The sequence below is a fragment of the Salvelinus fontinalis genome, chromosome 4 (assembly GCF_029448725.1).
Source record: "Salvelinus fontinalis isolate EN_2023a chromosome 4, ASM2944872v1, whole genome shotgun sequence".
NCBI lineage: Eukaryota > Metazoa > Chordata > Actinopteri > Salmoniformes > Salmonidae > Salvelinus > Salvelinus fontinalis.
The window spans coordinates 43,780,674-43,804,779 of record NC_074668.1 but is presented as its reverse complement, the minus strand read 5'-3'; the positions used below and the strand labels follow the sequence as shown (position 1 = coordinate 43,804,779).

The following is a 24,106-nucleotide window of genomic DNA, read 5'->3' as shown; positions in this document are numbered from 1 at the left end:
ATTGTGCATAACATAAGTAATTTTCCCAACAATTGTTTACAGACAGCTTATTTCACCTATAATTCACTGTATCACAATTCCAGTGGGTCAGAAGTTTACATACACTAAGTTGACTGTGCCTTTAAACAGCTTGGACAATTCCAGAAAATTATGTCATGAAATGAAAAATCGCGTGCAAACAAGGAGGCCTACAAACCTGACTCACTTACACCAGCTCTGTGAGGAGGAATGGGCCAAAATTCACCCAATTTATTGTGGGAAGCTTGTGTAAGGCTACCCAAAACGTTTGACCCAAGTTAAACAATTTAAAGGCAATGCTACCAAATACTAATTGAGTGTATGTAAACTTCCCACTGGGAATGTGATGAAAGAAATAATGCTCTACTATTATTCTGGCATTTCACATTCTTAAAATAAAGTGGTGATCCTAACTGACCTAAGACAGGGAATTTATACGAGGATTAAATGTCAGGAATTGTGAAAAACTTGGCTAAGGTGTATTTGGCTAAGGTGTATGTAAACTTCCGACTGTATAAACAATACTGAAATGAGAGGAGAATTTCACCACAGTTAAACTAAAATGTAAACAAACAAATGATGTGATGTGGAAATCAATCCAGCCATAGCAGAAATGTAAAAAAACTAATTTATCCTGTCCTCCCTCAACTTGGCCAATTATTATTGAAACAAAGAGAGTGGGATTTGAGTGTGTTGAGGTTGTCGTGACAACTTTCAAAAGCATGGCCACCACCATGGAATGCACCCACGGTTTTGGGTTGTATGCAGGAACCTGCACATGAGAGCAAACACACATGAAGACACCCACCCCCACTCACTCACTTACTTACCCAGCATTGTTGCTGACGGCTGTGAGGCTCTTTACACCAGTCTTTAATAAACTGTTGATAAGGTTCTCTGGGATGCCACACAAACCAAACCCTAGTGAGAGAGAAAGAGAATCAATCGATGTTTACAGTCATTTCTATTGACAAGGAGAGCATGGCCCATTACTATGAAGTGGACACAGGGCAATGTGTGAGTGAGAATTTCCCCTGCTGAAAAAGATAAGCAGCATGCCATGAACTGGTTCATATAACACATTTTCCCATATCCAAGTTGATCTATATCCTACCTGTAAGAGATGGGTATTAACAATATTATAATAGCCCCACCTTGCCCTCTGATAGGAGTGTAAGCAAAAAACATTCCACCTAGCCTATCAAATTCTTTCAAATCTATGAAGTGTTAAGGGGTAAACAGTCTACAGTGACAGCTGCATTTGTAATGCATCACAGGAAAAAGCTCTTTCAAACCCCACAGTGAAGTCCGGATGGTCTCCTGATATTACCTCCCACTAGGATAGTGGCTCCACTGGGGATGTCCTTAACAGCGTCTGTGGGGTCTGTGTAGAACTGGGAGTTTCTCTGGCTGGAGGTGGAATAGGAGCCGCCACACATCTGGGGAACACAGAGGAACAGTGCAAGTTTATTATAGTAAAAAAAAAAACTCAATCATAGAAACAAATATTTTGTAAACTGAAATAAAACAAACCTGTTTGAAAAACAAACTATACTGAAACTACTTTAATTACTATTAAACTAACAAGAAATAATAATACATAGAGGGCAAAAAACCTAATGAGGTATTCAAGCTATTGTATCTGGTGGTCACATTGAGATTGACTTAAAATTTAAAAGGTAGACTCAGCAAAATGACATTGCTATGAGCAGCTATTGGACGCGTTTGAGTGGTAAGGCTAAAGCAACCGGCTGTAAAAAGTCGAGGAGTGAAGACGGAGGAGGTGCATCTGTGACAGCCGGGTCAACAACAAAAAAACGAATGATTGGTTGACAATAGAGCCTCCCACAATGCAGGCGATGGCTCCAGGAGGAAGTTGGTGAAGAGCAACTGCTGAAACTTGCAGTTGACTGCAGTCAAAACTTCATGACCATTGATCACATCAAGTTCATGAAGTTGGCATGTAGGCGCAAGTCTGACCATTTTTATCTGTGTAGTAATAATGGACCTACATTCACATAGTTTCTTGACTGTGTCCAGCTCACTAATAATCACTGGAATGAAAGCTAGAAAGTCAGCGAGCATCAAAAATGTCAAGAACGATGTATTTTTGGGGGAAATTTTGACAGCGAGGAAACCAATTGCACCGGGGGCCGCAATCGGACCTCGTTGAAGAAGACCGAACGCTGCCCCTGGTGCAAAATGAGTTAGACCCCCCTAAACAAGTCTATCAGCCCTATAAAATCAGCACTTCACCTTGACCGCAGTGAGATAAAAACCAAGGCCTTTAGTAAAGAATGTATTCAACTACAGCACAGGAAAGATAAACAAGAAAGGCAACACACAACAAACAAAGTGGAAATGTGTCAAGGAAACAGACAGGCTTGAACTGGTGGGATCTTGGGAACTCTGCAATGAAGCAAATTTCTCCAGCTGAGACGTGGAAAGCAGACGGAAGCCGTTTAACCTCATCAAGCTTTTTATTTTCAGCCATTATCCCACCACTCGCTCATCCATTAACTCCTCTGCTGTAACTAATTACATCCACCGTACCGGACTACTGTAGATGGAAGGCTCACTGGAGGAAATCGGAAGCCTGGTGGATCTGAGACGGTCTCTGACAATACAGAAGTTATTTTTCTTAGCTCTGACATTAGCCTCAAGTCCCTGAAGTACAAAATAAAATATTATTCAAATGTCTGCAACCACCCCCTGAATGTAATTCATTTAGTAGTCCGTAATAACCAGCTCAAGTTGACACCCATTATCCCACCTTCCACGCTACTATGATCCACTGAACTAACGGGCAGGAGTATGATGGATTTCTGTCATTTGACATACATGGCTCAACTTTGCCCTCAGCTCATGTAAAAATGAATGAGATATTATGGCCAATCAAGTGGAAGGAATATGATCCCAGAAGGAAAAAAACTTCCCAAAATAGGTTTGACTGTAAACCTTGGGACCAGCATGTTGTGTTAAAAGGCCCAGTGAAGTCAAAAACGTGAGTTCTGTGTTTTATAGGTCCACACTATAGAAGATGGAATAATACTGTGAAATTGCATACACCAGGCGGTAAATGAGTTGATAGACCAACAAGAAATATAGTTCCAAACCTCCCTGTCAATAACAGCTAGATTTAGTTTCCCCCTCCCCTATCAGACCACTCCCAGTCGTAACAAAATGACTGCTTGAGAAATGTCTATTTAAAAAAAAAAAAAAATCTACATTTAAAACAATCACAGTAAAGTACTTGATTGTTACCGAGAAAATATTTGTTATCGTGATAAATAAAAAAAAGTGGCATTGGGCCTTTAAAGGGTATATACCCAGGCTGACCTAGATGGAAAGAAAAACCTTTGGAACCTTTCAGGAAGATAAACTACCATTAGCTTTATTTACTGTTATAACCTACAACACCTTATCTTAGTGTCAGTCTACACACAGTGTATTGTGGCACAAATAACACACAGCAGCAACTGCATTTACACGTGACTAAAGGAGGTCAAAACACAAATACAACATGTTATAGGATTACTGAGAGGCTAACTTCTATTGGTAATGGAATGCACAATAAAATGCATAGAACATTAAATGGCATCGCGTCAATGACTGTAATTCCCTAATCATTGTAGTGTGTAGCAAAGTACCTCAACTCCTCCACAGAGTTGAGAGCAGACTAGAGTTTTTGAAATGAACCTCCCGACTCCTTCCGAGTCGCTATGCAGTCGATACTTCAAAAATATACATTCTTAAACCTTTACCGTGTTCTTACGTTTGTCCTCGGTTGTTGTGTGCCTTTCTTTGTTTGCTGAAATCCATACTTTTTAATAAAACTTGAATCAAATACAACCACCGACTGTTTCCTCGTATCGTCTGACAGCGACTCGATGTAGGAGGTACACTCCGCCCACTCATGTCTCCACACAACTCCGTTGATGTGAAGTGCATAGTTTTACTTGGCTATGTAATGTGCTGTACACACTCATTCACTTATTCTATAACTGAAATTCAAACATAGACAAGATTAACAATACCCTTATTGGAGAACTGTAGGCATTGCTTTATTTTCTATTCTACTACCGGTCGACTACACCTCAGTTTACAGAAACTGTTCTGCACTACAGTTGTACGTGCCTCTAATTTGGCCTGTCCTTTAAGTGCACATGGCTTGCAAAGAGTCTGGGGGCACTGGGTTGCAACGCAATGGAAACATTCTTGGGCTTCTGAGTTATACTACATTGGTAGAGGGGAATTCTTTACACAGTCTAGCTGGGGGAGTGTCTTCAATAGGAACTAGCTACTGTACTCAATGAACACAGTGGCACTGGCAAAACAAACAATTGGTCACATTAAATTGGAATCCTAAGTCCTTTCTCAACCAAGGTCATATGAGTGTGTAAGGGTGACAGACTTGTTATAGTAGCTATAACAGTAGCCAGCCAACATAGGCTAAATAGCTAACATGCTGGGAAACATGTATGTGTCCAGTCGCAGGTGGTGAGTTTGAATTTAGAAAATGCTATGTTATAAAAAAATATATACAGTACCATTCAAGGGTTTTTCTTTCTTTATACTATTTTCTATAGTGAAGACATCAAAACTATGACATAACATATGAAATCATGTAGTAACCCAAAATGTTTTAAACAAATCAAAATATATTTTATATTTGAGATTCTTCAAAGAATCTCAGTTGAAACCAAGCTTCATCTGTGAAGACCACACTTCTTTAGCATGCCAGTGGCAATCGAAGGAGAGCATTTACCCACTGAAGTCGGTTACGACGTCGAACTGCAGTCAGGTCAAGACCCTGGTGAGGACGATGAGCACGCAGATGAGCTTCCCTGAGATGGTTTCTGACGGTTGGTGCAGAAATTCTTTGGTTGTGCAAACCCAGTTTCATCAGCTGTCCGGGTGGCTGGTCTCAAACGATCCCGCAGGTGAAGAAGCCGGATGTGGAGGTCCTGGGCTGGGGTGGTTACACGGTCTTTGGTTGTGAGGCCGGTTGAATGTATTGCCAAATTCTCCAAAAAAAGATGTTGGTAGAGAAATTAGCATGGAGTGCGGCATCAGATGACCTGGCCTCCACAAATCACCCGACCTCAACCCAATTGAGATGGTTTGGACCGCAGAGTGACGGAGAAGCAGCCAACAACGCACAGCATATGTGGGAACTCCTTCAAGACTGTTGGAAAAGCATTCCAGGTGACGCTGGTGCAAAGCTGTCATCAAGGCAAAGGGTGGCTACTTCGAAGAATCTAAAATACTACATGATTCCATATGTGTTATTTCATAGTTTTGATGTCTCATCTTTGGCCACATTCACGTGTCAAACAAAAACACCCTAATGATTAGTTGACAATAGAGCCTCCCACAATGCAGGTGATAGCTGCTGGATGAAGTAGGTGAAGAGCAACTACAGAAACTTGTAGTCAACTGCAGTCAAAACTTTGACCTTTGATCACATGATTTTTGTCAAGTTCATGCAGTCGACATGTAGTGGCAAGTCTGACCATTTTTATCCCCATAATGCAACACACTTTGAAAGGCAGTGACGAACGATGGTCACCGACTTAACAAAAGTGATCCGCTCGAAAGTGCACAGTCTTCAAAAATAGAAGGCAATCGGAAGGAGGCAAGATCAAGTGGGACACGTGTGAACAACAGGCACAACGATTTCCACTAGTTACCACAATCAAGGAGTAAAAATTGGCTATATCGTAAAAATGTTGCTTTTATGGTTAGGTTAGGCATAAGGTTAGCAGTGTGGTCAAGGTTAGGTTCAAAATCACATTTTAAGATAAGCAACTGTAGAAATAAGCAGGGTTTATGACTTTGTGCCTGTGGTTACTAGTGACGACCAGACACAACTCCGATATAAAGTGTTTTTCCTCAAAGTTGCCGGGATGTCACGTGTCCTACTTATATCAGTACACTTGTAACAACCAAATCATTACGAAACTTCTATTCAATCAAATAAGCCACTTTAGACAAATAAGCCATTACATTTTTTGTTAACCAAATTCGACACTCATTGACCATACAAAAACTCCTCGCTTGCTGAGCGGGGGAAAAAAGAAAAGAAATAAGACAGATTTTTGGCCCAATTGTCCCTCTCGCTTTGCCTCTTCCTTTCGGGAGAAGATTTGAAATAAACAAGATGGTGGCATACACATTATTGGATTACTTCATGGAGCAAATAATGGATTTTTTTATTTTTTATAACAGAGCATTTTCTAAATTCAAACGTACCACCTGCAACTGGACACGGAAACGCGTTCGGAAACGCTTCACCATCTGGCAGTCCGACAGACAAATCTGGGTTTGGCGAATGCCAGGAGAACGCTACCTTCCCCAACACATAGTGCCAACTGTAAAGTTTGGTGGATGAGGAATAACGGTCTGGGGCTGTTTTTCATGGTTTGGGCTAGTCCCCTTAGTTCCAGGGAAATCTTAATGCTACAACATACACTGTCATTCTAGACGATTCTGTGCTTCCAACTGTGGCAACAGTTTGGGGAAGGCCCTTTCCTGTTTCAGCATAACAATACCCCTGTGCACAAAGCGAGGTCAATACAGAAACGGTTTGTCAAGATTGGCACGCAAGGACTTGACTCGCCTGCACATAGGCCCTGGCCTCAACCTCATTGAACACCTTTGGGATGAATTGGAACGTCACTACAAGCCAGGCCTGATCTCCCAACATCAGTGTTCGACCTCACTAATGCGCTTGTGGCTGAATGGAAACAAGTCCTCGCAGCAATATTTCAACATCTAGTGGGAGGCCTTCCCAGAAGAGTGGAGGCTGTTATAGAAGCAAAAGGGTGACCAACTCCATATGAATGCCCATGATTTTGGTGTTATTTCTTCTTCTTTTTTCACACTCCAAGCAAGGAGTTTTTGTATGGAGGTCAATGAGTGTCGAATTTGGTTAACAAAAATTAGGTTGTTACAAGTGTACTGATATAAGTAGGACACGTGACATCCTGGCAACTTTGAGGAAAAACACTTTATATCGGAGTTGTGCCTGATCGTCCCTAGTTACCACAGGCACAAAGTCATAACCCCCGCTTATTTCTACAGTTGCTCTTCTTAAAATGGAATGAGATGTTCTATGAACATGTGTCCACATACTTTTGGTCATGTACTGTACATGTTTGGCCGAATCGAGAACAAAGAAAGTATTGCCAATACCAGCTAAGAAGAAAAATAAGGAGACGTTTTGCATAGGCAAACCTGTAACATCCGGATATGGATAAAATCATATTTGGTTACATCACATTGTCTGGTGTACAATCTGTAGCTAGGAAATACCTATGATGAATAGCATGGAATGGAAGCACCAAACATCACGCGCATTTATAAAAGGTATCATCATTACTGGTAGCTTAACATTAGTTACTTCATCCAATATTTTATGGGGCAAGCCTATACTCTAAATGAAAATAATGAATTTGGATTTCAATTTAGGGGTTAAAATTGAAGGTGCCCTGTGTCCCAAGCACTAAAGGCAAAGTCTCCCAATCGCTGTAGCTAGTTAGCTAGCTATATAGCGGTCTATTCGTATTTAGTCTAACCTTATTTCATTTACGCATTTTGATACTGACCTTGAACATGGAATGGGTGATGGAGTTCAAATTGGGTTTGCAGGTGGCAGATAGATTTTTCAATAAAAAATTATCCGCTCTTGACAATACTTTGAGGGCCGCCATGTTTTTGGAGCTAACCACCAGTCTTCAAAATGATGAGCAACGTGGGCTACCGGGCGTTTGTGTTGTGTGTGTGTGTGATCCCAGCTGGTTAAATGACACTGAAACTAGAAGGGTGTACGGGGCGGGGCTAGCGGAGGAGAGACAGAGGCTCGGCGAAGCTCATTATAATTTAACTGTTTCGCTGCTAGCCACTCATGGGTCAGAGTGCGCGGGCTTTTGTTCTAGCCTAGCCCATATGCTATCAACCGATTTAAAAATAACTATTCATTTTGTTATACATGTTCTTTACTGGACCAAGCCTTCACTGTGGGTTCCCTAAACCAGCATTGACTGCACTATATAAATGCAATCGCCAATAACATAATTATATGAAATTGACAGAGTGGACAAATCCATGGATATATTTGGAGCAAACATGTTGTGGATCAAAGTGCCGCAGAAAATCAAATAAAGACATTTCATCACGTGAATAATCATAGCGTCACGTGACAGTGTGTTTAGTCATGGCGGACGACTGCAGACGACAGGGGTTTGAGCTGGAGAGAAGGATTTTTGAGTTGGACAATAAGTGCGCCAGTCTCAGATCTGAGAAACAAGGTATATATACGCAAAGTTACCGTGATAATTTGTCAAGAAAGGTAATGTCGCGTTGATTCACCTCGTGTTCAGTTGAAAGCTATTTTCCGCTAGCTACATTAGCTAGTGCTACCTAATTAATACCATATACACTTGACCAATGTCGTAGCTAGCTACTATACTAATCGAACGTAGCAAGCGTAAAAAGGCCGCGTTACTTCGTTGGTCACCTTGGTATTGCAACAACCCTAAACCATAGTTATGACACAACATACGTTTGCTAGATAACTAGCTAGCTAGGTGGGTTTGCTGGGCTACGTAACTAACGTGATTTAGCTAGTTAAGTTAGCTTTAGCGAGCAAGCTTGGTAGATAATTCTGTGCTAGGTAACGTTAGTTAGGTAACGTTAGCGTATAGCCAGCTAACAGCGTTAACTTCGTGTCGACAAAGATACTGTCGAGCTATGGTCCATTTATAATTTACTTTATGACACATTCAATGCATATACTAGTATTGTAGCTAGATTGCACAATGCCCCTTGTAACGTTAGTTTAACTAACAACTAAAAAACAAGGCTGCAGAAACTGCAGACCAACCCGGGCCCTACCCAACGTTAGTGGTTCAAGCTGTTTTCTAACTAGTCTATTCTTAAATACTGCTATGTTCCATGGATTAGCTAGCCTAGCAAGGTTCACATATTCCACGTTGTGTAGCTTGGGTTCACGGACAATTATCCAATTTAATTTACTACCATCTCTCTGACTCTGCGTGTTACAAGTGATTCGACATTAGGCACTGCATACACTACTGATTCTGGTGAAATAAAAGTAGGTGTCGCTAAATTAATGTTTATTATGTGATACAAGTAATACTTAGGCTATGACGGTGTAGACTAGCGACTATGTCCACCATTGTACACTGTTTTTTTAGACTAACTCAAGGGGGAAGTTCCTTACATTATATGCCATCATGCCACTCTCTGTGAAACGTCTTTGTAAAGTCATAGTCATCATAAACACTGATCATATCTAACACTTTAATTGATACATTGAACTATAAACATAAGATGCACTGTTTACATATAGGCCTGTAATATGTCCTTAACATACTTTATTTTCTCCTAGATGATGACTATTTACAGAATGCTTCTGCGATACTAGACAAGTTGAAAAGCTTTTACAGACAAGGCGGAGAGAGTAGCAGTCTGCCTAAACTGCTTCAGGATTACACTCAGGTATTGCAGTTCATTAAATATAATTGTTCTAGATAGATTCTGGACAAAATGTTTTAGGCTAGGTGTAGATTCAAATGTTATCATTCAATTCCCTACATATCTGATTAAAGGAAATTGTTACCATTCTGTTTAGGTGAGATATATGGCATGCTCAGGCTGGATCACGAGACTAGCAAATTCCCCCAAATGTCTCTTTGTGTCTGCACAGAATGTTCCACCTGCTGTTCGAAATAGGATGATAATACTCAATTGTATTAAGTTGCTGTCATCCAATGACATGAGCTTAAATTAGCCTGAAGGTGTGAGAGCGCATGCACACTTCTCTGTCCTTGATGCTGGAAGTTTCAACTGACTAGTGTCCTCTGACTGACTATGTATCCTTCCTCACTTCCTAGAAGCAACTCAATCACTGATCTTTTAGTGAATGCAATGTTTTCATTATTTCACCTGTCAGACCATAGATCAGTGACTACTTTCAAAGATGAAAGGACAGAATGATGGACTTTAATCTTTCATCTCAAAAAAGTAGTGGTGCTAGGCCACAAATGTGGAAATCAGAAGAGTTCAAAAGATTTTAATGTTAATTTCAAAGTGCAGTGATAAACCGTGACTTGACACATTTGCTACTGACAACATTGACATAACTTCCAACCCACAGTCTGTCTGAGTTATCCACATCATCCCCACCCACCATAGCAGAGTTGTAGACATAGGTTGGTGACAAGAGCCAGGTGGAGAGACAGAGATGTTCTTGCATCCTTTGCCTTATTGATGGAAGAATTGGCCAACAGCTTGTGGACAAATTAGGCTCTACAAAAAGTCTGCAATTCACCTGCGTTAGAGTTGAAGGTGGCATGTGATACCTGTCAAAAGTTAACCAAAAATCTGTAAATTAATACGGTGATTAAGCACACCAGACCTCAATGGATAAATTGCACAACTATAATTGCAAATCGTATTTGTGAAGAATGAGACTAGTGTGTATTGTTGTGTGTGTGTAGGTGATCCTGGACATCACGTTCTATGAAGAGAACAAGCTGGTGGACCAGGAGTTCCCAGAGGACTGCTCGCCCTTTAAGATCCAACAGCTGCTGCAGGACCTCACAGAGCCAGAGGTGTTGGCAGGGAGGCTGGCACCGGCCCAAGAGGTGTGTACAAGAGATTCAGCCCATCATGAAGGGCAATGCAAGTGCCACAGTCCTCATATGCACAGAGTATTTTGTTCACTACAAGAAAATAGTAACTTTACACTTTTCAGCAATTTGTTATTCTTAAATAACACAAACTCCAAGGCAAATCGGGGGGAGGAAAATAGGTTTATTCAAAGAGAACAAATCATACAGGGCGGTAGATGGTCATTCTCCTCTGTCCTCAGTGATGCTCTGTCAGTGGTTTTCCAGTGATTCTTTCACCACAGAACAAAGGAACAGCATGTAGTTTTAAGACCCAGCCCTAACCTGTAGTTGACCAATTAGAATTCCTTGCAATAAAACTAGCCAATGGCCAAATAACAAGTATCCTATTTCAGAAGACATATTCCTCCCATGTCTCTGAACCATTGATCAATAATTCCCTATTACAGAAAAAACACTTTACATTGATCATAAGTTCTATTCTTGTACTCTGTCTCTGCGTTGTGTATTTATCTTCCAAATATTATTACACACACACTATTGTTAACTGACAGCTCTCCCTGTTCCAGGTGCAGTCAGTCTTGGGGCTAGAGGTGTTGGAGTGCCTCTATTGGAGACGTGGAGCACTGCTCTACATGTACTGCCACACCCTCCACCAACGCAAGCAGTGGATCAAGAAGAACAAGGCCACTTTCCTCAAGGCAAGGGCACCTCCACTCATTTGGCCAACTTCTAGCTTGATATAGCAAGCATGACTTGAATTTCAGTGTTCCTACCACTAGCAGAGTGCCGGTTGTTCATTCTGTTTGTTATGTCTTTTTTCAGTGTCTTCAGGAGGGTGTACGCTACCTGATGAGGATGCTGCAGGTGAGGAACTCTGTGAAGCTCAACGACGGGGTGGTGTTTCATGACTCTGCAACCGCCAACTTCCTGGCTGAAGGTAAGCATCATTGGATTGTTATGGCTTGTTTTTAATATTGTGCCAATGTTACACATTTGTTTAGTTGACATTATCAAGACAACCTTTTTCTTCACTTCATCTATATTACATGCTTGTTTTGTTGACTATTCTTTTGTCAAGGGATGAGAACACATCTGATTTATTTTGTTTATCCAACAGGCATCTTTTCAGACACCCACCTGTTGACGATGATGTACATCGGGGAGATGTGTTTCTGGGCAGTGAAGTACGAGGACTGCAGCGTTGATTCCACAGAACGCAAAGAGGACCGACTCCACTTCCGGGACATTGGGACACAGATCCTGCACAAATATGTGCTGGCCTGTGAGGGCCCTCTTCAGGGCCAGGGCTGGAACACTGAGAATGCCAAGGAGATCCTTAGTATCTTACAGTGAAATGGGGAGGGCTCTGTGTACAAGTTGCCCGTAGGGACTGATATGGGATCAGATGATCAAACCCCAAATTGTAATGCTAAGCATTTAAGAGAGGGGGAATCTGACCTTAGATCAGTTTCTAGGAGCAACTTTTTCCCGTTCTGAAAGGCTCCGGCCGACATAGGTGGGGAAGGTTGGGGCAAGGGTATGGAGGGATGTTAATTCAATTTTATTCTCCCTGTCTCCTGAAAGAAGCACTTACCTTCTAGATTCTGGACTGTTGGACAGGCATGTGTTATGCTCTGAGAATGTGGTAGAATAATAATATTAAAAGATTAAGAAAATAACACATTGTTACAAAAAATAAAACAATGATCCTTTAAAGATTAATGATAATCCACCTGGTAATGAGACATCGCACAGCAACTGTTTTTATTTATTTGTTTTTAATGTTTTTTTTAAATTAATTGCATTTATATAAATATATATTAAAAAAGTTAAGGTGGGGAATACACAGAGTTGGAGACTGATGGATTCATGAACATTTTCGAGTATGTACAGTTTTGTTTAAGATATCAGCTTTGTAATATGCGACTTCTTTTTCTCACTTATAAAACATACATTTTTTGCCCACACTTTGACAAGGAGTAATGTCCCAGTGATGGAAACTTTGATATTTTGATAGTATGCATTTAAATGGAGAATCTCTGTGGTGTTCGTTTTGAAGGAAAATGTTTTTCATTTAATTTTGTCGTCATTGAAAATAAATACTGTGTTGGTTTCAAGATGAGTTGTAAAACGTATTGCACAGTAATATAACCACAATGCATCTCTTCCACGCCAACAACAAGGAAGTGGGTGAAATGCTAACTACAACAAACGTCAGCTTCGTTGTCAACTTCGCTTTTCACAGTAGCTAGCACCCTATTTGAGCTTTGATAAATGTTTAGCACATAGAGAACAGCACAGACGCATTATTATTCTTACCAAATCAAAAGCAAGATGTCGGGGGAAAGTCAGCGCGACGAATCTATAGTTATACGAAGTCTCAGACAGTTCCGAGAGAAGTACTTCAATGCAAGGAAAAACGTCAATGATCAGGCGCATGCAGCAGAAGTCACCAGTGAAGAGACACCGCCGGGCTTTTTGGACTGTTTACCCGTAAGATACAGGCCTAATGAAAGCCAGTTGGCTACTTCACAAGATTAGATTTTTTTGTTGTAGGGTAACCTACAACAAATGAGAAATGCTATAACATACAGTGAGTATAGGGCAAGTAACGTGGAATATTTTATTGTATCGGACATTTGAAAAATGTACTGGTCATCCATATGCATTGGGTGGGTAACCTATTAGGCCAGAACCTTACTTATTGGACCAGTTCAGGTAGTCCAAGTCCATTTTCTTTCGTTTGGTGGTGCTTATGACTCATCAAAACAATCGTATGCCATCATCAACCAGCATATTCAATTCTTCACTCCTCTATCCCTCTCTCTCACTACAGGTGGACCTACAGTTCCTGATCATGACCCTACTGTCTCCTGTGGACCTCTGTCGTCTGGGGGCCACTAGTAGCTACTGGGGGGCTATGGTCAGAGATCCCTTACTATGGAGATACTTTCTGGTCAGGGACATGCCTAAATGGCCCTCCATCAACCATGTGACCATGCCCCGGTTAGAGGCCTTACACACTCCTCTGTGTGTGGGGGAGATGGAGGAGCCAGGTCATGACTTCATGACAGAGTAGGTACTGGTCTGAAACTCTGGTATTGGAATGGATGAGGAAGACAGGGATTTACTGTGATATTTGGTACCTAAGTTGAATGCACTGACTGATGCTCTGGATAAGAATGTCTGCTAAATGACAAAAATGTAAGTACCGGTAATGAAGCCTTGTCGAAAGCATATGTAGTCTAGTACCCAGGCTATGGAAAGATTGTAAATGCATTTGGTTGGTAGATTGATTTTCCAGGAGGTCATACAAGTCAGACTTGTCAAGACATTTTGCTTGAGTCATTGGTCGTCCAAATGTATTAGTCACTCACTTCAGCAATGGAACTGTCCCTCCCTGCCTACCTAAGTAACAATTGCCTGTCTTTTCTTAGTTATCTAAAGGGCTACCCAGCCTGCAGACAGCAATGGTTTCCCCAGAGGCCGCCATACAGCGTTGTGACCTCCTTCCTCCAGTCGCTGGTGCCCACCACCACTGAGCCGCGCTACGCCATGTTTGGCCCCGGCATGGAACAGCTGGATGTCTCCATGGTGACCACGCTCATGAACACCCCAGACGTGCTCCCTGTAGCAGGGATACCCCAGAGACAGATCAACGGTGGGTTACCCACTGTCCTCTCCGATCCATCCTTTTACAGGGTGAACCTCCTCGAGACGTTCTGTTGCAGGTCGAAAGCTAAATAGACACAGTTACAATAAACATCCACCATATTTGTGTTACCTGAATTGTATTTGCTTACAATAATCTCAACAGCTGAATGCTGAATAGGTAAGTTAGGTACAGTACATGGCGAACCGTAGTAAAACCATCCTGCACTAGTACTGACCAACCAGAAGCAGTTGCCAAGTTCTGTGCTGTGGTGGGCGGCCCACCTAAAGCCTTTGTTTTTTGGTGAGGGCTCACCAACTAAACAAAACCAATGTTTTTCCCAGGTATTGGATCTGGGATTAGTTACGTGTACAAAAACCAGCACAAATTCAACATTCTGACTCTCTACTCAACCAACAGGTTAGTGTTATCAGTATTGTCCGCCTATGACTGATTTGGGATGTAGTGTTACCATTAAAGGTATTGCAATGGCGCTCATGTGCATGCGTGTGTGTATATGTCTACAATTACCCGTTGTGGTGGTGTGTACAGGGCCGAGAGGGAGAGAGCCCGCACGGAACAGCAGAGTGTCAGCAACAAACTCTTCATCCAGGAGGGAACGGACCAATCAGGACACCCACATTTTAGCCCCACCCCTCAGGTCCAGGAAGTGTGTCAGGCGGTGGATGGGTTCATCTATGTGGCCAACGCAGAGCCAGGAAGAGGTAATAGCAAGATTCCATTACATTCCTCATACTTGCTCCTGTTCCTAGGGCCTTGTTGCCGAGCCAGAAAAAAGTGAGCCCAAAGCCCAATTCCATTACTATCGCCTGCATCTGCAACCCTAGGGCCTTGTCTCCTTGCAGGCTTTTTGGTCATTTAGCAGATGCTTACTCTTTATTTGTGACACAATGTAATCACGATTTTCTGTATTCCAATCTCAACTGTATGTGTCATGCCGTGCATTAGAAATATGCAGCTGTTTATGGCAACATCTCTACAACTGCCCTGTCAAAATGTCACCACATGATGTGTCTGTCTCCTATTAGGTGATGAGAGGGAGGTGGAGTGGGCTCAGATCCAGGCGTTGGTGGACCCTGCCTTAGGCTCATCCTCCAGACCCCTCCTGGTCCTGTCCTGTGTGTCCAGAGAGGAACCAGACCAGATCAGAACCACCAGCTCCAATAGTACTAGAACCCCCTGTGTGGATATGGCTCAGAGACTCTGCTTGCCCATGCTGCCCAACCCCTGGATGGTGAGTCTGTCTATCTGTGTAGTGTGTCTGTCTTGTCTGTGTGAAATACCCTTTATATTTGGCCATGTCTCTTTCCAGGTTCAGGACACAGTAGCAGAGTCTCTGTCTGGTGTCTTAGATGGGATCTCCTGGCTGCTGGGGTGTTCTGGTCTCAGGCTGTAACTATCTGTCCAAGGCAAAACCTTCAGGACAGAAACAACACACTAAATAACCGGCACAAATGCTTCTGAAGGAATGTTTTCCCTCTGATGTGCTTTGTATCAATGAATCACATTAAAAAAAGTTATTATTGTGGAAAAACAGTATTTTTTTTGCCAATAGTGGGTTGTACACATATAAAACACAGGTTTTAACTCTAGCTATGGTACTGTAATTAATATTACGAAGATGAATGAATAATTTTGATATTACTACTACTGTGTACTTTAGAATAATATTGATGTGGCAATAAATTCTATTTTTTGATACCTTTTATTTAGGGAAATCATGCAATTATTCGTCTATTTCTTTCATATAATTTATGCAATTCTATACTCTGAAATGTGCATTGTTTTCTTTTCTTTAATTGTTCATATTCATATTGTTATTTACCCCTCTATAAGTTGTTATAAAGGAACTGAAAATACATGCATGTGTATGTACCTCAGTGAAGTGTTGTTTCTTTCAGGACTGTGAGTTTGGAGTACATGTGGAATAGTCCAATGTTTACCAAATGGTGGGTTGTGGCTGATTTTGTTTTCGGTTGTGGTTAAACACCAAGTTTTGTTTATTCATTGTGTCAAAGTAGAATTCCAAAAGCTTTTGGTGGGTTACAGCACAGAAGCATTGGTGAGCTGAGTGTGTGGAACAGACAGGCATTTGCTCTGTAGTTCATCTTATTTGTCTAAAGTGGCTTCCAACCCTTTTAATTTCTTCCTTTATCTGCACCAATGTAAAAAAAAAAAAAAAATATGTATATATATATATACACTACCATTCAAAAGTTTGGGGTCACTTAGAAATGGCCTTGTTTTTGAAAGAAAAGCATATTTGTTGTCCATTAAAATAACATCAGATTGATCAGAAATACAGTGTTGACATTTTCTATGTTGTAAATTACTATTGTAGCTGGAAACTGCTGATTTTTTATGGAATATCTACATAGGCGTACAGATGCCAAATATCAGCAGCCATCACTCCTGTGTTCCAATGGCACGTTGTGTTAGCTAATCCAAGTTTATCATTTTAAAAGGCTAATTGATAATTAGAAAACCCTTTTGCAATTATGTTAGCACAGCTGAAAACAGTTGTTCTGATTAAAGAAGGAATAAACCTGGCCTATAGACTAGTTGAGTACCTGGAGCATGAGCATTTCTGGGTTCGATTACAGGCTCAAAATGGCCAGAAACAAATAACTTTATTTTGAAACTCGTTTACATCTACTTTGTACATGACACAAGTCATTTTTCCAACAATTGTTTACAGACAGATTATTTCACTTATAATTCACTGTATCACAATTCCAGTGGGTCAGAAGTTTACATACACTAAGTTGACTGTGCCTTTAAACAGCTTGGAAAATTCCAGTAAATGATGTCATGGCTTTAGGAGATTCTGATAGGCTTATTGACATAATTTGAGTCAATTGGAGGTGTACCTGTGTGCATTTCAAGGCCTACCTTCAAACTCACTGCCGCTTTGTTTGACATCATGGAAAAATCAAAAGAAATCAGCCAAGACCTCCACAAGTCTGGTTCATCCTTGAGTGCAATTTCCAAACGCCTGAATATACCACGTTAATCTGTACAAACAATAGTGTGCAAGTATAAACACCATGGGACCGCGCAGCATTCATACCGCTCAGGAAGGAGACGTGTTCTGTCTCCTAGAGATGAACGTACTTTGGTGAGAAAAGTGCAAATTGATCCCAGAACAACAGCAAAGGACCTTGTGAAGATGCTGGAGGAAACCGGTACAAAAGTATCTATATCCACAGTAAAACGAGTCCTATATCGACATAACCTGAAAGGCTGCTCAGCAAGGAAGAGGCCACTGGTCCAAAATCGCCATTAAAAAAAAGTCAGACTACGGTTTGCAACTGCACATGGGGACAAAGATTGTTCTTTTTGAGGAAATGTCCTCTGGTCTGATGAAACAAAAATATAACTGTTTGGCCATAATGACCATCGTTATGTTTGGGGAAAAAAGGGGGAGGCTTGCAAGCTAAAGAACACCAACCTTGAAGCACGGGGGTGGCGGCATCATGTTGTGGGAGTGCTTTGCTGCAGGAGGCATCATGAGGGAGGAAAGTGATGTGGATATATTGAAGCAACATCAAGACATCAGTCAGGAAGTTAAAGCTTGGTCGCAAATGGACCCTCCAAATGGACAATGACCCCAAGCAAACTTCCAAAGTTGTGGCAAAATGGCTTAAGGACAACAAAGTTAAGGTATTGGAGTGGCTATCACTAATCCCTGACCTCAATACTATAGAAAATTTGTGGGCAGAACTGAAAAAGCGTGTGCGAGCAAGGAGGCTTACAAACCTGACAGTTACACCAGCTCTGTCTGGAGGAATGGGCCAAAATTCACCCAACTTACTGTGGGAAGTTTGTGGAAGGCTACCTGAAATGTTTTACCTAAGTTAAACAATTTAAGTTAAAGTTGACCCAAGTTAAACAATCTAATTGAGTGTATGTAAACTTCTAACCCACTTGGGAATGTGATGAAATAAAAGCTGAAATAAATCATTCTCTCTAATATTATTCAGACATTTCACATTCTTAAAATAGTGGTGATCCTCACTGACCTAAGACAGGGAATTTTTTACTAGGATTAAATGTCAGGAATTGTGAAAAACTGAGTTTCAATGTATTTGGCTGAGGTGTATGTAATTTTCTGACTTCAACTATATTTATATATGAAGAAGAAAGGGACACCTTTCACCTCTTCCATGTTTTCAGATGAGTGCAGACTGAAAGGAGAGAAGACAAAGAGAGGAAGCCATTTTAACGCTTTGAGATGCACCCCCTGCCTCAGGTTGCCACACCAGTTCTAGGTGGTTATTTCTCTCTGAGGTCAGCATTGGCACGCTGAAATGAATTCACATCTGTCTGACAGGGGGAGGCGAATGTTCAAGTTTCCATCACCAGGGAGCAGGCCTGCTCCTCAGGGCCAGGGGAAGCTGTGTAGAATGTAGACTAGTTGGAGCTTGTTGTGTGAAAAAGAAAACCTACAATTTCTAAACACAATCAAGAATTAACTGTTTGTTGAAAGATAAAGCATGGATGTTATTGTCTGATACAGTACATTAAGAGCCCGGGCCCCATGAAACCCCTGTCTGGTATAGATTGAAAGAGGTGTATAAGAGAGTTGACCAAATTACCTCTTTCATAAACCTTGTTCAAATACAGTTATTTGAAAATGCTTCTCTCTGACGTCTCTCTGACGAACCATGCTTTGGTAGGTGACCATGATACTACAGTAGCACCTTTGCTCTGCCCTATTCATTCGTGTCAGATATGGGCGGACAGGAAACCGAGTGCCTTTGATCATTTTGTTTTATTCATGTCCCTTGTGGAAGTAAGCAGCTGATTTTCATCCCTCCCTTGCACACACTGTCAACCGTAATAGGATAATGTGCCAAAGTCAATGAAGCACTGATGTACTTTAACGCCTGTCTTTTGTTCTTGTTCCCTTGGCAACAAAGTGGAGAATCGTCTCCCAAACCTTCTCTTTTCTGCACCCCCGCCTCAAAAGGTCGCAAAATTGTAGTAATCATTGTCACGGAAATACAGATTTAGAATGCAGTCATAATTGGTGCAATTTGGGTGCATTAAATCCAGTGTGAATAGAGAAGGGAGATGGCAGCAGCGCTCTCTAGATGGTGAAATCAGACTGGACGTCATAGAGGAAGAGTGAGGGCTTTACTGTGACAACGGCCCCTTTTATAGAGCAGGCTGCTCTAAACAGGATGTCCAGTTGAAGTCGGAGGTTTACATACACCTGAGCCTAATACATTTCAACTCAGTTTTTCACAATTCCTGACATTTAATTAATCCTAGTAAAAATTCCCTGTCTTAGGTCAGTTAGGAACACAACTTTATTTAAAAAAATGTGAAATGTCAGAATAATAGTAGAGAAAATTATTTATTTAAGCTTTTATTTATTTCATCACATTCCCAGTGGGTCAGAAGTTTACATACACTCAATTAGTATTTGGTAGCATTGCCTTTAAATTGTTTAACTTGGGTCAAATGTTTCGGGTAGCATTCCATAGGCTTCCCACAATAAGTTGGGTGAATTTTGTCCCATTCCTCCTGACAGAGCTGGTGTAACTGAATCAGGTTTGTAGGCCTCCTTGCTCGCACACGCTTTTTCAGTTCTGCCCATAGATTTTCTATAGGCTTGAGGTCAGGGCTTTGTGATGGCCACTCCAATACCTTGACTTTGTTGTCCTTAAGCCATTTTGCTACAACTTTGGAAGTATGCTTGGGGTCATTGTCCATTTGGAAGACCCATTTGCGACAAAGCTTTAACTTCCTGACTGATGTCTTGCGATGTTGCTTCAATATATCCACAGAATTTTCCTCCCTCATGATGCCATCTATTTTGTGAAGTGCACCACTCCCTCCTGTAGCAAAGCACCCCCACAACATGATGCCGCCACCCCCGTGCTTCACGGTTGGGATGGTGTTCTGCAGCTTGCAAGCCTCCCCCTTTTTCCTCCAAACATAACAATGGTCATTATGGCCAAAAAGTAATATTTTTTTCATCAGACCAGAGGACATTTGTCCAAAAAGTACAATCTTTGTCCCCATGTGCAATTGCAAACCGTAGTCTGGCTTTTTTATGGCCGTTTTGGAGCAATGGCTTCTTCCTTGCTGAGCGGCCTTTCAGGTTATGTCGATATAGGACTCGTTTTACTGTGGATATAGATACTTTTGTACCCATTTCCTCCAGCATTTTCACAAGGTCCTTTGCTGTTGTTCTGGGATTGATTTGCACTTTTCGCACCAAAGTACGTTAATCTCTAGGAGACAGAACGTGTCTCCTTCCTGAGCTGTATAACGGCTGCGTGGTCCCATGGTGTTTATACTTGCGTACTATTGTCTACAATTTTTTTTCTGAGATCTTGGCTGATTTCTTTAGATTTTTCAATGATGTCAAGCAAAGAGGCACTGAGTTTGAAGGTAGGCCTTGAAACACACACAGGTACACCTCCAATTGACTCAAATTCTGTCAATTAGCCTATCAGAAGCTTCTAAAGCAATGACATCATTTACTGGAATTTTCCAAGCTGTTTAAAGGCACAGTCAACTTGGTGTATGTAAACTTCTGACCCACTGGAATTGTAATACAGTGAAATAATCTGCCTGTAAACAATTGTTGGAAAAATGACTTGTGTCATGCACAAAGTAGACGTCCTAACCGACTTGCCAAAACTATAGTTTGTTAACAAGAAATTTGTGGAGCGGTTGAAAAACAAGTTTTAATGACTCCAACCTAAGTGTATGTAAACTTCCCGACTTCAACTGTATCTCTCTGCTTCTCCCTCTACTCAGTCACTTAAACACATACAGACACAGTCAGGTAGATGTTTTTGGGGTGTGAATGTAATATTGAATGATATTGAAAATGAAACTAATTGCCCCTTCTGCCTTTTCTTCAGTTTCAGTAATATTCAATTATATATTGAGAAACTCTGTAGGAGGTTGATTTTACACATTTACAAACTCATGAGTGATCCCTAATTTGAAAGTGTGTGTGTGTGTGTGTGTGCGCATACACCTGTGTGGATGTTCCACCTAGTGTGGGAACCCCCCATTAGAGCAGGTATGCAGGGAATATTAATATAATTTGTTATTACTCTCTGGCGGTCTGCTGGATCCCAGTAGATAGCAGGGATGTCTTTTTTGCCTCTACCCACAGAGAGAGAACTGGAGATGGCTTGGATTTGTATGGAATAGCGGTTTAGGGACTGGAGGTTGGACCCAAGGCAGGGACTGAGACTGGAACTAGAGCTGGGGCTAAATCTATACACTTGGGGCTGGTTCAAGAGTCATGTTCTGGAAGGGGAATGGGTTCCAGATCGACGGCTGCTTCTGGTTTCCTTCCCTCCAGGATGTGTGACGTCTTGTGGAAGAGGAGAGAAGAGAAAGAGAGTATTTGTGTGTGTGAGTGATTAAGTGATTGATTGTCTTTCTCTCTTTCAGGGCTTGGTTTGTGTGGCATCCCAGAGAACCATTTAATAAAGACTGGTGTGAAGAGCCTCACAGCCATCAGCAACAATGCTGGATCAGTGTGTGTGTGTGTGCGTCAGTGGGAACAGTGAACAGAACACTACGCACAAACCGATTTACTTCTTCATGCAGTCAATAGTCAGCTGTTACATGTATACAGAATCTGATGTAAATACACAACTGTTATCAAAAACATTACAATTCAATGCAACCATGTGCTATTGGAGAAACTTGAAGTCCCATGGTAGGCTGGAATCCCCTGGTGGGATATATTTGTGCTGTATTATGAGGTGACACAATGTGAACTATTGACAGCTTAACCAAACACAACCATAGGTTCCTAGGTCAGCTCCTGGAGAGGGTGATTAGTAAAATATAGACTAATAGAGGGCGCAAACGAAAGGGAGGGAACAAGGACAGCGAAAGAGCAAAGGTCAATGAGGGAGAGCAGAGAAAGACAGAAAGATGTCATTGCCATGATTGCAAAAGATAGTTAAAAATGTTCAGTACACAGCATAAGCTACCCTTGGCTCGTCTCTTTGTCTCTCTTCTCTGAGTAAATAAGACCAGACCAGGTTTTCCTCAATTTTTATGTCATGTAGGAAAGGTATTGGACAGAGAAGTGTGTCCTGTATAGTCTCAATAGTCATATTTGACCTCTTGCCTAGTCTAGCTGGATTTCTGTATGAGTATGTTTTCTCAGTATAGAATGTAGATATTGTAGTGATGTCAATAACGGTTTGATTAAAGTTGATTAAAAACATTTTTTATCAATATAAACAAGTACTAGTCAAACAGTGGTTTAAACCCCAAAAATGGCAAAACCCTAAATTCAAAGCTTATGGTTGATTTTGGCATGAGCTGCTTTTTAAAAAAAAGAGTCTCTTTTACCTTGTCTACCACTCATACATGCACATTGAAACGCACACGCACACACTTCCCAAAGGCACTTTTTCTGAGCGTCTCGGGTAAGGTTCCCTTTTCAATCAAAACTGTTAACTGACAAGCAGAATAAATCACTCTTATCCTGGGAGAGAGCATGTTTGAATATGCTGTTTGTTGTTGCCTGACTATTTATCCCGCACATATAGCAAACATGGTTTCATTGATTTCATTGAATCCAAAGTGCAAAAAAACATATTTACCTCACAAATATGCGCATTGAGCATGGGAAATACAGTCTACAATTTGTATTATTTTTTAAAAATTAATATTAAATGTGCTGTGCACATTCTCCAGTTTTTACTTATATAATATGACTCACGTTGCTTTTATACGTATTGCATCTATCCATCTTATTTTACAGATCTAAATCCACTATATGTGGAATATATAAACAGATAAAAGTCATCAACCCTTCATTCATCCCTTTCCCTCATTTGTTTTCCCAATCTTTCACTCCTGCACCCGAAGTTTGGGCTTGTGGATTTTTTCCTTCTTTTAAATGTTCTATCTTTTAATTATTTCTTCCTCCCTGGGTGGCTTGCATAATGAATCACTCTTGCTCTGGGAGAGAGGATGTTTGAATATGCTGTTTGTTATTGCCTGACTATTTATCTCACAGACTACAAACCATAGTTTCATTGATTTTATTATTGAATCCAATGTGCAACAAGTCACATTTACCTTACAAATATGCAGTGCACATTGTCTCGTTTTTATTTAATAGGAGCCAAGTTCTCTTTTATAAATGTACCATCTACATTTTATTTTACAGATCTAAATTTACTAAATGTGTTTTTTTTATGCCAATATAGAGAACCCCTCAGTCCCCACCCCTTCATTCATCCCTTTCTCTCATTTGACATTGGATGGTGTATACCATGTGTATCCCATACATATGACTAATACAACTTGAAACTTGATTATGTCAAGCTCCATTCAAGGTAATAATAAAAGTTATCCATGTAGTAATAACAAAGTAAAAGTGATAGGTGTCACGCCCTGACCGTAGATTGCTTTGTATGTTTCTATTTTTAGTTTGGTCAGGGTGTGATGTGGGTGGGTATTCTATGTCTGGGTATTCTATGTTGTAGGTCTAGGTTTTCTGTTTCTGTGTGTTTGGCCTGGTGTGGTTCCCAATCAGAGGCAGCTGTCTATCGTTGTCTCTGATTGGGAGCCATATTTAGGTAGCCTGTTTTCCCACTTTTGTTTGTGGGTGGTTGTTTCCTGTTTAGTGTTTTTGTTTCACCTTTCAGGAATGTTTGTTTGTTTGTTTGTTTGTTGTTTTTGTTGTTTGTCAAGTGTTTTTGTATTTTATTTAAAAAATATGATCACTTACCACGCTGCACCTTGGTCC

The 24,106-nt window shown here is 41.0% G+C and overlaps 3 protein-coding genes across 3 annotated transcripts in view; 2 read left to right on the top strand and 1 right to left on the bottom strand.

Moving 5' to 3' along the window:
• oxct1a (3-oxoacid CoA transferase 1a) overlaps positions 1-7,835 on the bottom strand; it is a 119,968-nt gene extending 112,133 nt beyond the window's left edge. The window contains exons 1-3 of the mRNA XM_055920289.1: positions 7,629-7,835; positions 1,349-1,457; positions 849-939 (exon numbers count right to left, since the gene is read on the bottom strand). Coding sequence (XP_055776264.1) covers positions 849-939; positions 1,349-1,457; positions 7,629-7,733 — 305 coding nt within the window. The 5' untranslated portion in view covers positions 7,734-7,835. The remainder of the gene's footprint in view (positions 1-848; positions 940-1,348; positions 1,458-7,628) is intronic.
• A 372-nt stretch (positions 7,836-8,207) lies between these two features.
• rimoc1 (rab7a interacting mon1-ccz1 complex subunit 1) lies at positions 8,208-12,796 on the top strand. The gene is made up of 6 exons (XM_055920292.1): positions 8,208-8,330; positions 9,434-9,543; positions 10,545-10,691; positions 11,246-11,377; positions 11,502-11,616; positions 11,797-12,796. Exons 1-6 carry the CDS (start codon positions 8,237-8,239, stop codon positions 12,030-12,032), a joined length of 834 nt encoding a protein of 277 aa, XP_055776267.1. The 5' UTR covers positions 8,208-8,236; the 3' UTR covers positions 12,033-12,796.
• A 71-nt stretch (positions 12,797-12,867) lies between these two features.
• fbxo4 (F-box protein 4) lies at positions 12,868-16,232 on the top strand. The gene is made up of 7 exons (XM_055920290.1): positions 12,868-13,172; positions 13,516-13,754; positions 14,117-14,340; positions 14,676-14,751; positions 14,884-15,056; positions 15,381-15,586; positions 15,665-16,232. Exons 1-7 carry the CDS (start codon positions 13,014-13,016, stop codon positions 15,746-15,748), a joined length of 1,161 nt encoding a protein of 386 aa, XP_055776265.1. The 5' UTR covers positions 12,868-13,013; the 3' UTR covers positions 15,749-16,232.
• The last annotated feature ends 7,874 nt before the right edge of the window (positions 16,233-24,106 follow it).

What these genes read in the sequence shown, in the direction of transcription:
- rimoc1 (XM_055920292.1), top strand. Translation starts at nt 8,237, where the DNA reads ATGGCGGACGACTGCAGACGACAGGGGTTTGAGCTGGAGAGAAGGATT. An exon ending in TCTCAGATCTGAGAAACAAG is followed by an intron (nt 8,331 to 9,433) that starts GTATATATACGC and finishes ATTTTCTCCTAG; the next exon opens with ATGATGACTATTTACAGAAT. An exon ending in CGCCAACTTCCTGGCTGAAG is followed by an intron (nt 11,617 to 11,796) that starts GTAAGCATCATT and finishes TTTATCCAACAG; the next exon opens with GCATCTTTTCAGACACCCAC.
- fbxo4 (XM_055920290.1), top strand. Translation starts at nt 13,014, where the DNA reads ATGTCGGGGGAAAGTCAGCGCGACGAATCTATAGTTATACGAAGTCTC. An exon ending in GCTTTTTGGACTGTTTACCC is followed by an intron (nt 13,173 to 13,515) that starts GTAAGATACAGG and finishes CTCTCACTACAG; the next exon opens with GTGGACCTACAGTTCCTGAT. An exon ending in CAACGCAGAGCCAGGAAGAG is followed by an intron (nt 15,057 to 15,380) that starts GTAATAGCAAGA and finishes GTCTCCTATTAG; the next exon opens with GTGATGAGAGGGAGGTGGAG.